The following is a 13,891-nucleotide window of genomic DNA, read 5'->3' as shown; positions in this document are numbered from 1 at the left end:
TAATAGTGTAGATGGTGATAACTGGTATAGATGTGAATAACTGACCTCTCTCCTCTCTAGTTATATCAGTGTAGATGGTGATAACTGGTATCGATGTGAATAACTGACCTCTCTCTCCTCTCTAGTTATAACAGTGGGACCTGTGTAGATGGTGATAACTGGTATAGATGTGAATGTGCTCCAGGCTTCGCTGGGCCAGACTGCAGGATCAGTACGTATTGACACCCATCTTCCCTCACCCCTCTTCACCCTGCCTCACCCATCTTCACCTCTGCCTCACCCATCTTCCCTCACCCCTCTTCACCCTGCCTCACCCATCTCCCCTCTTCACCCTGCCTCACCCCTCTTCACCCTGCCTCACCCATCTTCCCTCACTCTCTCCCACCCCTGCCTCTCTCCCCCGGGGATGAATAGTGGGGACATGGGTGATGGGACAGTCTAGCCGGTTAATTATCGGAGCTTTGGGCATCGGGCCATTTCCGGCCTCACCGGGCCAGCCTCGATCTTGGCCTTGGCCCTGTCACTGTCACTGTTGGGCTCTGGATTACACACACACACACGCACACTGGGGCAGACTGGCTTACGAGGCCAACAGCTAATCAACCAATCAGTGTTGTTTTACACACACCCACACATAGCGGTGCTCTCTGGCCGTGATTACTCAGATTGTTTTCCCTCTTAAAGGCTTTCAGATGGTTTCTACATTCCTCCCGTCTGTTCACAAGGCTTTGTTCTGTAGGTCCAGCCTGCAGCTCTCTACATGCTGCTGATAATCATGGCTCTAATGTAGAGGGAGGGAGATCCTGGGTCTGGTGGTGGTGTAGGAGGAGGAGGGGAGATCCTGGGTCTGGTGTAGGAGGAGGAGGGGAGATCCTGGGTCTGGTGGTGGTGGTGGAGGAGGAGGGGAGATCCTGGGTCTGGTGGTGGTGGTGGAGGAGGAGGGGAGATCCTGGGTCTGGTGGTGGTGGAGGAGGAGGGGAGATCCTGGGTCTGGTGGAGGAGGAGGAAGGGAGATCCTGGGTCTGGTGGAGGAGGAGGGGAGATCCTGGGTCTGGTGGAGGAGGAGGGGAGATCCTGGGTCTGGTGTAGGAGGAGGGGAGATCCTGGGTCTGGTGAAGGAGGAGGGAGGGAGGGAGATCCTGGGTCTGGTGTAGGAGGGAGGGGAGATTGATAATACATCTGGGCTGATTTAGAGACGGTTTGCTAGTCTGTTGGTGACTGTTTGCTAGTCTGTTGTTGACTGTTTGCTAGTCTGTTGGTGACTGTTTGTGCTGTGGTTTGAAAAGTCAGCTCACAAATCTAACTCTCTTTGTTGATCATAACGAGAGTGTTCCTGACCCCTGTTTTATTCTCTCCTGTGTGTGTTTTAGATATCAACGAGTGCCAGTCTTCTCCCTGTATCTTTGGTTCCAGCTGTATTGATGAGATCAATGGCTATCGCTGCCTGTGTCCCCAAGACAGAGCTGGACCACGCTGTCAGGAAGGTAGGTTAACACAGGCTGCCTGTGTCCCCAAGACAGAAGGTAGGCTGGTTAACACAGTCAGTCTGGAAGGTAGGTTGGTTAAGTCAGTCAGTCAGTCTGGAAGGTAGGCTGGTTAAGTCAGTCAGTCAGTCTGGAAGGTAGGCTGGTTAACTCAGTCAGTCAGTCTGGAAGGTAGGCTGGTTAACTCAGTCAGTCAGGTAGGCTGGTTAAGTCAGTCAGTCTGGAAGGTAGGCTGGTTAAGTCAGTCAGTCAGTCTGGAAGGTAGGCTGGTTAACTCAGTCAGTCAGGTAGGCTGGTTAACTCAGTCAGTCAGGTAGGCTGGTTAACTCAGTCAGTCAGGTAGGCTGGTTAACTCAGTCAGTCAGGTAGGCTGGTTAACTCAGTCAGTCAGGTAGGCTGGTTAACTCAGTCAGTCAGGTAGGCTGGTTAACTCAGTCAGTCAGGTAGGCTGGTTAACTCAGTCAGTCAGTCAGTCAGGTAGGCTGGTTAACACAGTCAGTCTGGAAGGTAGGCTGGTTAACTCAGTCAGTCAGTCAGGTAGGCTGGTTAACACAGTCAGTCTGGAAGGTAGGCTGGTTAACTCAGTCAGTCAGTCTGGAAGGTAGGCTGGTTAACTCAGTCAGTCAGTCTGGAAGGTAGGCTGGTTAACTCAGTCAGTCAGGAAGGTAGGCTGGTTAACTCAGTCAGTCTGGAAGGTAGGCTGGTTAACGCAGTCAGTCAGTCAGGTAGGCTGGTTAACTCAGTCAGTCAGTCTGGAAGGTAGGCTGGTTAACTCAGTCAGTCAGGTAGGCTGGTTAACTGTCAGTCAGTATGGAAGGTAGGCTGGTTAACTGTCAGTCAGTCTGGAAGGTAGGCTGGTTAACTCAGTCAGTCAGGTAGGCTGGTTAACTGTCAGTCAGTCTGGAAGGTAGGCTGGTTAACTGTCAGTCAGTCTGGAAGGTAGGCTGGTTAACTGTCAGTCAGTCAGTCTGGAAGGTAGGCTGGTTAACTCAGTCAGTCAGGTAGGCTGGTTAAGTCAGTCAGTCTAGAAGGTAGGCTGGTTAACTCAGTCAGTCTGGAAGGTAGGCTGGTTAACTGTCAGTCAGTCTGGAAGGTAGGCTGGTTAACTCAGTCTGTCAGGTAGGCTGGTTAACTGTCAGTCAGTCTGGAAGGTAGGCTGGTTAACTGTCAGTCAGTCTGGAAGGTAGGCTGGTTAACTCAGTCAGTCAGGTAGGCTGGTTAACTGTCAGTCAGTCAGTCTGGAAGGTAGGCTGGTTAACTCAGTCAGTCAGGTAGGCTGGTTAACTGTCAGTCAGTCTGGAAGGTAGGCTGGTTAAGTCAGTCAGTCTAGAAGGTAGGCTGGTTAACTCAGTCAGTCTGGAAGGTAGGCTGGTTAACTGTCAGTCAGTCTGGAAGGTAGGCTGGTTAACTGTCAGTCAGTCTGGAAGGTAGGCTGGTTAACTCAGTCAGTCTAGAAGGTAGGTTGGTTAACTCAGTCAGTCAGGTAGGCTGGTTAACTGTCAGTCAGTCTGGAAGGTAGGCTGGTTAACTCAGTCAGTCAGGTAGGCTGGTTAACTCACTCAGTCAGTCTAGAAGGTAGGCTGGTTAACTCAGTCAGTCTGGAAGGTAGGCTGGTTAACTGTCAGTCAGTCTGGAAGGTAGGCTGGTTAACTCAGTCAGTCTGGAAGGTAGGCTGGTTAACTGTCAGTCAGTCTGGAAGGTAGGTTGGTTAACTCAGTCAGTCAGTCTAGAAGGTAGGTTGGTTAACTCAGTCAGTCAGGTAGGCTGGTTAACTGTCAGTCAGTCTGGAAGGTAGGCTGGTTAACTCAGTCAGTCAGGTAGGCTGGTTAACTCAGTCAGTCAGTCTGGAAGGTAGGCTGGTTAACTGTCAGTCAGTCTGGAAGGTAGGCTGGTTAACTGTCAGTCAGTCTGGAAGGTAGGCTGGTTAACTGTCAGTCAGTCTGGAAGGTAGGCTGGTTAACTCAGTCAGTCAGGTAGGCTGGTTAACTGTCAGTCAGTCTGGAAGGTAGGCTGGTTAACTCAGTCAGTCTGGAAGGTAGGCTGGTTAACTCAGTCAGTCAGTCTGGAAGGTAGGCTGGTTAACTGTCAGTCAGTCTGGAAGGTAGGCTGGTTAACTCAGTCAGTCAGTCTGGAAGGTAGGCTGGTTAACTGTCAGTCAGTCTGGAAGGTAGGCTGGTTAACTCAGTCAGTCAGTCAGTCTAGAAGGTAGGTTGGTTAACTCAGTCATTCAGTCTGGAAGGTAGGCTGGTTAACTGTCAGTCAGTCTGGAAGGTAGGCTGGTTAACTCAGTCAGTCAGGAGAGCCTTCATCGTTGTGATTGTTTCATGTCTTTGTGTTTCAGTGACACAGAGGGCGTGCTCGGTGAACGGTCGTCTGACCCCTGAAGGAGCTAAGTGGGATGAGGACTGCAACACCTGTCACTGTTTTAATGGGAAGGTGGTGTGTACCAGGGTACGTACGAACTACTCTCTTACCTTTCATCGACCTGGGTTTTCTCGAAGAAGAACCTTGCCTGGTGCAATGGAAACAATAGAATAGTCACAAAAGTGCAACCTGACTATCTGACGCTGAAACTATTTGAAATCAAATAAATACTACTTGAACCCAGGTAGATTTCTGAGTCTTATTGTGTGGACCTTGATTGGGTATTTTGTCTCGTTGTTTTCCAGATGTGGTGTGGTCCTAAGTCGTGCCGGGTCAGCGGCGGGGTCAAAGGTCGAGGCAGCGGAGGAGGCGGGGCCGGGTGTCGGTCTGGTCAGAGCTGTGTACCAATCAGGGAGGAGCAGTGTTTTGTCCGGCCGTGTCTGGGTCAGGGGGAGTGCCTCCCCTCCTCCCCACCAACCACCAAATGTCACCCCAGCTCCGGTTACCACGACAACAGCTGTTCCAACATCACGTTTACGTTCACCAAGGAGACCATGCCCAGGGTGAGTCGGTCGTTCTCCCTCCTCTTCTACTGTTCAACTCACACCCCTATTTCATATAGTGCACTACGCAGTGTCTTACCTGTCCTCCACCGCCCGGCTGCTCAGCCCTCTGCTCTCGGCCCTCTGCTCTCGGCCCTCTGCTCTCGGCCCTGCGCTCTCGGCCCGCCGCACTCGGCCCTGCGCTCTCAGCCCTGCGCTCTCGGCCCGCCGCACTCGGCCCTGCGCTCTCAGCCCTGCGCTCTCGGCCCTGCGCTCTCGGCCCTGCACTCACTCTGCACTCTCTTATTGTAGAAAAAATAATATCACAAGGAATAAATACACAATGAGTAACAATGACTTGACTATATACACGGGGTACCAGTACCGAATCGATGTGCAGGGGTACGAGGTCGATACTGTACATATACAGTGACTTTTTCCACATATTATGTTAAAGGCTTTTTCTAAAATTGATTAATTTTTTTTTTTTTCCCTCATCTACACACAATAACCCCATAACGACGTCACAATAACCCCATAACGACGTCACAATAACCCCATAACGACGTCACAATAACCCCATAACGACGTCACAATAACCCCATAACAACGTCACAATAACCCCATAACAACGTTACGATAACCCCATAACGACGTCACGATAACCCCATAACGACGTCACGATAACCCCATAACGACGTCACGATAACCCCATAACGACGTCACGATAACCCCATAACGACGTCACGATAACCCCATAACGACGTCACGATAACCCCATAACGACGTCACGATAACCCCATAACGACGTCACGATAACCCCATAACGACGTCACGATAACCCCATAACGACGTCACGATAACCCCATAACGACGTCACGATAACCCCATAACGACGTCACGATAACCCCATAACGACGTCACGATAACCCCTTAACGACGTCACGATAACCCCTTAACGACAAAGAATTTGGTTTTTTTAAGACATATCATGTAAGTATTCAGACCCTTTACTCAGTACTTTGTTGAAGCACCTTTGGCAGCAATTACAGCCTCTAGTCTTCTTGGGTATGACGCTACAAGATTGACACAACTGTATTTGTGGAGTTTCTCACATTCTTCTCTGCAGATCCTCTCAAGCTCTGTCAGGTTGGATGGGGAGCGTCGCTGCACAGCTAATTTCAGGTCTCTCCAGAGATGTTTGATCAGGTTCAAGTCCGGGCTCTGGCTGGGCCACTCAAGGACATGCATAGACTTGCCCCGAAGACACTCCTGTGTTGTATTGGCTGTGTGTTTACGGTCGTTGTCCTGTTGGAAGGTGAACCTTCGCCCCCAGTCTGAGGTCCTGAGTGTTCTGGAGCAGGTTTTTAATCAAGGATCTCTCCGTTCATCTTTCCCTCGATCCTGACTAGTCTCCCAGTCCCTGCCACTGAAAAACATCCCCAGAGCATGACGCTGCCACCACCATGCTTCACGGTAGGGATGGTGCCAGATTTCCTTCAGAAAAGGTTTTTCTCTGCTAAACCATTCGTTGAGGATGAGGAGAGACGGGGACCGCAGAACGCTGTCACTGTCTGAAGCGAAAGCTCTCACGCTTGTTAGGCAACTGCAGAGTGATGAGGCTTTGTTCTGATGGAGTCGCCAGCCGTCCTGTTGCAGCTTAGATTCACATGATCTCCTCTGTGTGTGTGTTCTGACATTCATCTTACAATAATCCTACATTGCGGTCACAGTATTAACTCATTCTCTTGACAGCTGTTATGGATGATGTAGTTTGGGTTTCAGATGAAGAACACCCATAAAACCTCTATACCCAGGCGGTGTCAGAGGAAAGCCCTAAAAAATGATCAGACTCCAACCACCCAAGTCCTAGACTGTTCTCTCTGCTGCGGTGAGCCGCACTGCTGAACCAAGTCTGGAACCGACAGAACCTGAACAGCTTCTACCTCCAAGCCATAAGACTGCTGAACCAAGTCTGGAACCGACAGAACCTGAACAGCTTCTACCTCCAAGCCATAAGACTGCTGAACCAAGTCTGGAACCGACAGAACCTGAACAGCTTCTACCTCCAAGCCATAAGACTGCTGAACCAAGTCTGGAACCGACAGAACCTGAACAGCTTCTACCTCCAAGCCATAAGACTGCTGAACCAAGTCTGGAACCGACAGAACCTGAACAGCTTCAACCTCCAAGCCATAAGACTGCTAAATAGTTTGTCCGGATACCAATTGGTTACCTATTTAAAACTATCTGCGTTGACCCTTTTTGTACCAACTCTTGACTCATCACATACACTGCTGCTACTGTTTATTATCTATCCTGTTGCCTAGTTACTCGTGCCCTACCTACAGTGCATTCTGGGAAGTAATTCAGATCCCTTCCCCTTTTCCACATTTTGTGACGTTACAGCCTTATTCTAAAATGGATTAAATAGAAAATGTTTGTCATCAATCTACACACAATACGCCACCTGTACCCCTCCACACTGACTCTGTACCGTAATACCCTGTATATAGCCTCCACATGGACTCTGTACCGTAACACCCTGTATATAGCCTCCACACTGACTCTGTACCATAACCCCCTGTATATAGCCTCCACATTGACTCTGTACCGGTACCCCCTGTATATAGCCTCCACATTGACTCTGTACCGTAATACCCTGTATATAGCCTCCACATTGACTCTGTACCATAACCCCCTGTATATAGCCTCCACATTGACTCTGTACCGGTACCCCCTGTATATAGCCTCCACATTGACTCTGTACCGTAACACCCTGTATATAGCCTCCACATTGACTCTGTACCGGTACCCCCTGTATATAGCCTCCACATTGACTCTGTACCGTAACCCCCTGTATATAGCCTCCACATTGACTCTGTACCGTAACCCCCTGTATATAGCCTCCACATTGACTCTGTACCGTAACCCCCTGTATATAGCCTCCACATTGACTCTGTACCGTAACCCCCTGTATATAGCCTCCACATTGACTCTGTACCGTAACCCCCTGTATATAACCTCTACATTGACTCTGTACCGTAACACCCTGTATATAGCCTCCACATTAACTCTGTACCGTAACCCCCTGTATATAGCCTCCACATTGACTGTACCGTAACCCCCTGTATATAGCCTCCACATTGACTCTGTACCGTAACCCCCTGTATATAGTCTCCACATTGACTCTGTAACATAACCCCCTGTATATAGCCTCCACATTGACTCTGTACCGTAATACCCTGTATATAGCCTCCACATTGACTCTGTACCGTAATACCCTGTATATAGCCTCCACACTGACTCTGTACCGTAACACCCTGTATATAGCCTCCACATTGACTCTGTACCGTAATACCCTGTATATAGCCTCCACATTGACTCTGTACCGTAACACCCTGTATATAGCCTCCACATTGACTCTGTACCGTATTACCCTGTATAGAACCTCATTTTTGTTCTTCTTATTGATACTTTTGTATTGTTACTTTTTGTTTTAGTCTACTTTGTAAATATTCTCTTAACTCCTCTTGAACTTTACTGTTGGTTAAGGGCTTGTAAGTAAACATTTCATGGTAAAGTCTACACTTGTGACAAATCGAAAACAGGTTTTTAGAAATGTTTGCGAATGTATTAAAAAAAAAAATGTAGACCCTTTGCTTTGAGACTCTAAATTGAGCTCCGGTGCATCCTGTTTCCATTGATCATCCTTGATATGTTTCTAGACTCGAAACGTCCCTTTTTCAGGACCCTGTCTTTCAAAGATAATTCGTAAAAATCCAAATAACTTCACAGATCTTCATTGTAAAAGGGTTTAAACACTGTTTCCCATGCTTGTTCAATGCAAAAACATTGGAGAAGTGGTTTATCCACACATCTCCATTTTGGATAGATAACTCTTCATATTTGTTTAGTGTTTTCCAATTTTCACAGAAGTGGATTCTTCAAATACATTTGAGCTGATTTCTGACTAGTTGTTCCTTTTTCCATAGTAGTTCTGTATTGGTTTAGTGATTCACCATAGTGAAGTCATAGGCTCAAGTTTTCTGGGTCTCAATTATTTTGGTTGGATAGATTTCTCAATTTCCCTTAGGTTTTGGCGTTCTCCATCAAACCACTTGTCATTATTGTTAATTTTCTTAAGTTGTCTGCTTGACATTTTTAGGTTAGATTAGATAGTACATTTGACCGTTCAGTTTCCCTGTTTGTTTTCTACTGCCAAGTTTACAACTTCACTATTACAGTGAAATGTTTTGTCCAGGAAGTTGTCTAGAAGGGATTGAATGTGTTGTTGCCTAATTGTTTTTTGGTAGATTCCCACACTGCATTCCTTCCATCTATATCTGCATTTCTTAATATTATTCAGTTCCTTTAGCTCTGTTCAGGTAGACTGTCCCTCTGTCGCTCTCTCCAGGGTGTAACTTCTCTCTCCTCTCTCTCTCCAGGGTCTTCGTATCGAGGCAGTGTGTAACTTTCTCTCTCCTCTCTCTCTCCAGGGTCTTCGTATCGAGGCAGTGTGTAACTTTCTCTCTCCTCTCTCTCTCCAGGGTCTGAGTATCGAGGCAGTGTGTAAGCAGCTGAGACAACTCTATGTGCTGAATAATGTGTCCTCTGAGTATTCTGTTTCCATAACCTGTGACCCTTCAACTTCCGCCAGCAACGAGATCCATCTCAGCATCGTAAGTCACGTCTTGTCACCTGTGTGTGTGTGTGTGTGTGTGTGTGTGTGTGTGTGTGTGTCTTGGGGTTAAAAGCAAAATACATATTTATGTGGACTGTAAGGAAAATAAGAATCTACAGTCGTGGCCAAAAGTTTTGAGAATGACACAAATATTCATTTTCACCAAGTCTGCTGCCTCAGTTTGTATGATGGCAATTTTCATATACTCCAAAATGTTATAAAGAGTGATCAGATGAATTGCAATTAATTGCAAAGTCCCTCTTTCCCATGCAAATGAACTGAATCCCCCAAAAAAACATTTCCACTGCATTTCAGCCCTGCCACAAAAGGACCAGCTAACATCATGTCAGTGATTCTCTCGTTAACACAGGTGTGAGTGTTGACGAGGACATGGCTGGAGATCACTCTGTCATGCTGATTGAGTTCGAATAACAGACTGGAAGCTTCAAAAGGAGGGTGGTGCTTGGAATCATTGTTCTTCCTCTGTCAACCATGGTTACCTGCACGGAAACACGTGCCGTCATCATTGCTTTGCACAAAAAGGGCTTCACAGGCAAGGATATTGCTTCCAGTAAGATTGCACCTAAATCAACCATTTATCAGATCATCAGGAACTTCAAGGAGAGTGATTCAATTGTTGTGAAGTAGGCTTCAGGGCGCTCAAGAAAGTCCAGCAAGTGCCAGGACCGTCTCCTAAAGTTGATTCAGCTGCGAGATCGGGGCACCACCACTACAGAGCTTGCTCAGGCATGGCAGCAGGCAGGTGTCGAAGACTTTTGGAGGATGGCCTGGAGGATGGCCTGGTGTCAAGAAGGGCAGCAAATAATCCACTTCTCTCCAGGAAACACATCAGGGACAGACTGATATTCTGCAAAATGTACATGGATTGGACTGCTGAGGACTGGGGTAAAGTCATTTTCTCTGATGAATCCCCTTTCCGATTGTTTGGGGCGTCTGGAAAAATGCTTGTCCGGAGAAGACAAGGTGAGCGCTACCATCAGTCCTGTGTCTTGCCAACAGTAAAGCATCCTGAGACCATTCATGTGTGGGGTTGCTTCTCAGCCAAGGGAGTGGGGTCACTCACAATTTTGCCTAAGAACACAGCCATGAATAAAGAATGGTACCAACACATCCTCCGAGAGCAACTTCTCCCAACCATCCAGTAACAGTTTGGTGACGAACCATGCCTCTTCCAGCATGATGGAGCACCTTGCCATAAGGCAAAAGTGGTAACTAAGTGGCTCGGGGAACAAAACATTGATATTTTGGGTCCATGTCCACAGCAGAGCTGTACTGGCCTGGTTACGTCTTCATAAATCTGCCTTTTCACACCACGGAGCAGAGCTGTACTGGCCTGGTTACGTCTTCATAAATCTGCCTTTTCACACCACGGAGCAGAGCTGTACTGGCCTGGTTACGTCTTCATAAATCTGCCTTTTCACACCACGGAGCAGAGCTGTACTGGCCTGGTTACGCCATAGACAGTCATTCATGATTTTACAATTTGTGTTCTATTCAATTGTATTTGTCACCGTGCTCCGGATAATAGTGACAGATTAGATACGCTGGCTGGCTGTTGTGAGATGTAGTGTTTCGCTGAAGCCAGAAAACAACAACAACAACAACAACAACAACCATTTTAATCTGATAAACATAAATCTAAAGATGCGGTATATCAAGACCTCCAATGACCTTTCCCCTTTTCTTTCAGTCTGTTTTCTTGGTTTTCTGTATTCGTAAAGTGTCTCCTGCTGATCTAGAATCAGGTGTTTGCCTTTTTAGCTCATAACGAAGTAAGATTAAATGGCGATGGGGACCTGAGCCTAGATCAGCACCCTTTATTATGAATACGGGCCCCGATGAAGAAGAAACACTTTTGTGTGTTGTAAGGATGGACACGGTGACTCCAATATCCCAACAGACATTAGTTAGTATTCAATATGAATACGGGCCCTGATGAAGCAGAAACACTTTTCCCTGTGTGTTGTAGGGATGGACACGGTGACTCCAATATCCCAACAGACATTAGTTAGTATTCAATATGAATACGGGCCCTGATGAAGCAGAAACACTTTTCCCTGTGTGTTGTAAGGATGGACACGGTGACTCCAATATCCCAACAGACATTAGTTAGTATTCAATATGAATACGGGCCCTGATGAAGCAGAAACACTTTTCCCTGTGTGTTGTAAGGATGGACACGGTGACTCCAATATCCCAACAGACATTAGTTAGTATTCAATATGAATACGGGCCCTGATGAAGCAGAAACACTTTTCCCTGTGTGTTGTAAGGATGGACACGGTGACTCCAATATCCCAACAGACATTAGTTAGTATTCAATATGAATACGGGCCCTGATGAAGCAGAAACACTTTTCCCTGTGTGTTGTAGGGATGGACACGGTGACTCCAATATACCAACAGACATTAGTTAGTATTCAATATTACGGGCCCTGATGAAGCAGAAACACTTTTCCCTGTGTGTTGTAAGGATGGACACGGTGACTCCAATATCCCAACAGACATTAGTTAGTATTCAATATGAATACGGGCCCTGATGAAGCAGAAACACTTTTCCCTGTGTGTTGTAGGGATGGACACGGTGACTCCAATATCCCAACAGACATTAGTTAGTATTCCAATATTTACGAGAGTCATAAAAAAATAATTATTATTTATTTATTTAAAAATTATTACATTTAATTTACATTTTGACTGATATCCGAAGAAATGTCATGTTATTCGAATAGTAGTGAAATGATTTCCATCCCTAGTGTTTTTCTATCAGTGCACAGAAGATACAGCTAACCTATAAAGGACCTAACAGATACCCAACCAGTATAACCCCCCCCCCTCTCTCTCTCTCTTCAGTACACAGAGGACCACCCGATGGACAGATCCCCTATAAAGGAGATAACAGATAGGCTCGTCGATCTGGTGTCTAAACACCATGGCAATAACAGCATCATCACCGCCATCGCCAAGGTCCGCGTGCAGCGGAGGCCTAGCGCCAGCCAGACGGGTACGATTCATTCTCTATCACACACACACACACACACACACAAAGCCAGACAGGTACAAAACACACACACACACACACACACACACACACACACACACACACACACAAGCCAGACAGGTACAAAACACACACACACACACACACACACACACACACACACACACACACACACACACACAAAGCCAGACAGGTACAAAACACACACACACACACACACACACACACACCAGACAGGTACAAAACACACACACACACACACACACACACAAAGCCAGACAGGTACAAAACACACACACACACACACACACACACACACAGCCAGACAGGTACAAAACACACACACACAGCCAGACAGGTACAACACACACACACACACACACACACAGCCAGACACAGCCAGACAGGTACAAAACACACACACACAGCCAGACCGTTACAACACACACATGTACATGCCAGTCATTTAGCAGACGCTCTTATCCAGAGCCACTTAAAGTTAATGCATTCATCTTAAGATTAGTGGTTGTCTCACCAAGCTATCGCAGACATAGAAATTAAATCTGTCGTCAATAACGTAGCTATCAGTAGAGTCAGCTAGAAGGGTGGGGTGGGGTCAGGTGCAAGTGCTGGTTAAGTGTTTATTGTGTATTATTTTGGGGGGTCGAGGTGAGGAAGAGGATAATATAAGATACTGTTTGTAGAGGTCGGGTTTCAGATGTTTTTCAGAAGATGGGCAGGGACTCTGCTGTCCTAGCTTCAGGGGGAAGCTGGTTCCACCATTGAGGTACCAGGACAGATAAGAGCTTGGGTTGGGCCGGAGCTGCCCTCCTGTAGGGTTGTGAGGGCCAAGAGACCTGATGTGGCAGAACGGAGTGCTCGGGTTGGTGTAGGGTTTGATCATAGCCTGAAGGCAGGGAGGGTCAGTGGACTCAATAGTGACTGAGTGGGACCAGTGGACTCAATAGGCTGAGTGAATGAGTGGGACCAGTAGACTCAATAGGCTGAGTGAATGAGTGGGACCAGTGGACTCAATAGGCTGAGTGAATGAGTGAGATCTGTGGACTCAATAGGCAGCGTGAATGAGTGAGACCTGTGGACTCAATAGGTAGCGTGAATGAGTGAGACCTGTGGACTCAATAGGCAGCGTGAATGAGTGGGACCAGTGGACTCAATAGGCTGAGTGGGACCAGTGGACTCAATAGGCTGAGTGAATGAGTGGGACCAGTGGACTCAATAGGCTGAGTGAATGAGTGGGACCAGTGGACTCAATAGGCAGCGTGAATGAGTGGACTCAATAGGCTGAGTGAAGGACTGGGACCAGTGGACTCATTAGGCTGAGTGAATGAGACCAGTGGACTCAATAGGCTGAGTGAATGAGACCAGTGGACTCAATAGGCTGAGTGAATGAGTGGGACCAGTGGACTCAATAGGTTGAGTGAATGAGTGGGACCAGTGGACTCAATAGGCTGAGTGAATGAGTGAGACCAGTGGACTCAATAGGCTGAGTGAATGAGGGGGACCAGTGGACTCAATAGGCTGAGTGAATGAGTGGGACCAGTGGACTCAATAGGCTGAGTGAATGAGTGGGACCAGTGGACTCAATAGGCTGAGTGAATGAGTGGGACCAGTGGACTCAATAGGCTGAGTGGTTGACAGTCGTCCACAGAGAGGAGGCAGAAGCTTGAAATTTAGTAGAACGTGGCTTTAGCAGCGAACAAACAGAAGGTAGAGAGGGGAGTGAAAGGATGATAGGACCTCCAGAAGGTAGAGAGGGGAGTGAAAGGATGATAGGA

At 47.4% G+C, this 13,891-nt stretch overlaps 1 protein-coding gene across 2 annotated transcripts in view; it reads left to right on the top strand.

The window, feature by feature from the left end:
- Positions 1-13,891, top strand: part of LOC139367873 (protein jagged-1b-like) — a 95,479-nt gene that overhangs the window by 72,068 nt on the left and 9,520 nt on the right. For both annotated transcript variants that reach the window (XM_071106223.1, XM_071106222.1), the window contains exons 20-25: positions 126-211; positions 1,371-1,484; positions 3,826-3,935; positions 4,154-4,411; positions 8,941-9,072; positions 11,948-12,098. In XM_071106223.1, coding sequence (XP_070962324.1) covers positions 126-211; positions 1,371-1,484; positions 3,826-3,935; positions 4,154-4,411; positions 8,941-9,072; positions 11,948-12,098 — 851 coding nt within the window. The remainder of the gene's footprint in view (positions 1-125; positions 212-1,370; positions 1,485-3,825; positions 3,936-4,153; positions 4,412-8,940; positions 9,073-11,947; positions 12,099-13,891) is intronic.

The sequence above is a fragment of the Oncorhynchus clarkii genome, chromosome 16 (genome assembly GCF_045791955.1).
Source record: "Oncorhynchus clarkii lewisi isolate Uvic-CL-2024 chromosome 16, UVic_Ocla_1.0, whole genome shotgun sequence".
Classification (NCBI taxonomy): Eukaryota; Metazoa; Chordata; class Actinopteri; order Salmoniformes; family Salmonidae; genus Oncorhynchus; species Oncorhynchus clarkii.
The sequence above is the reverse complement of the archived record's forward strand: the minus strand, read 5'-3'. Positions and strand labels throughout refer to the sequence as shown.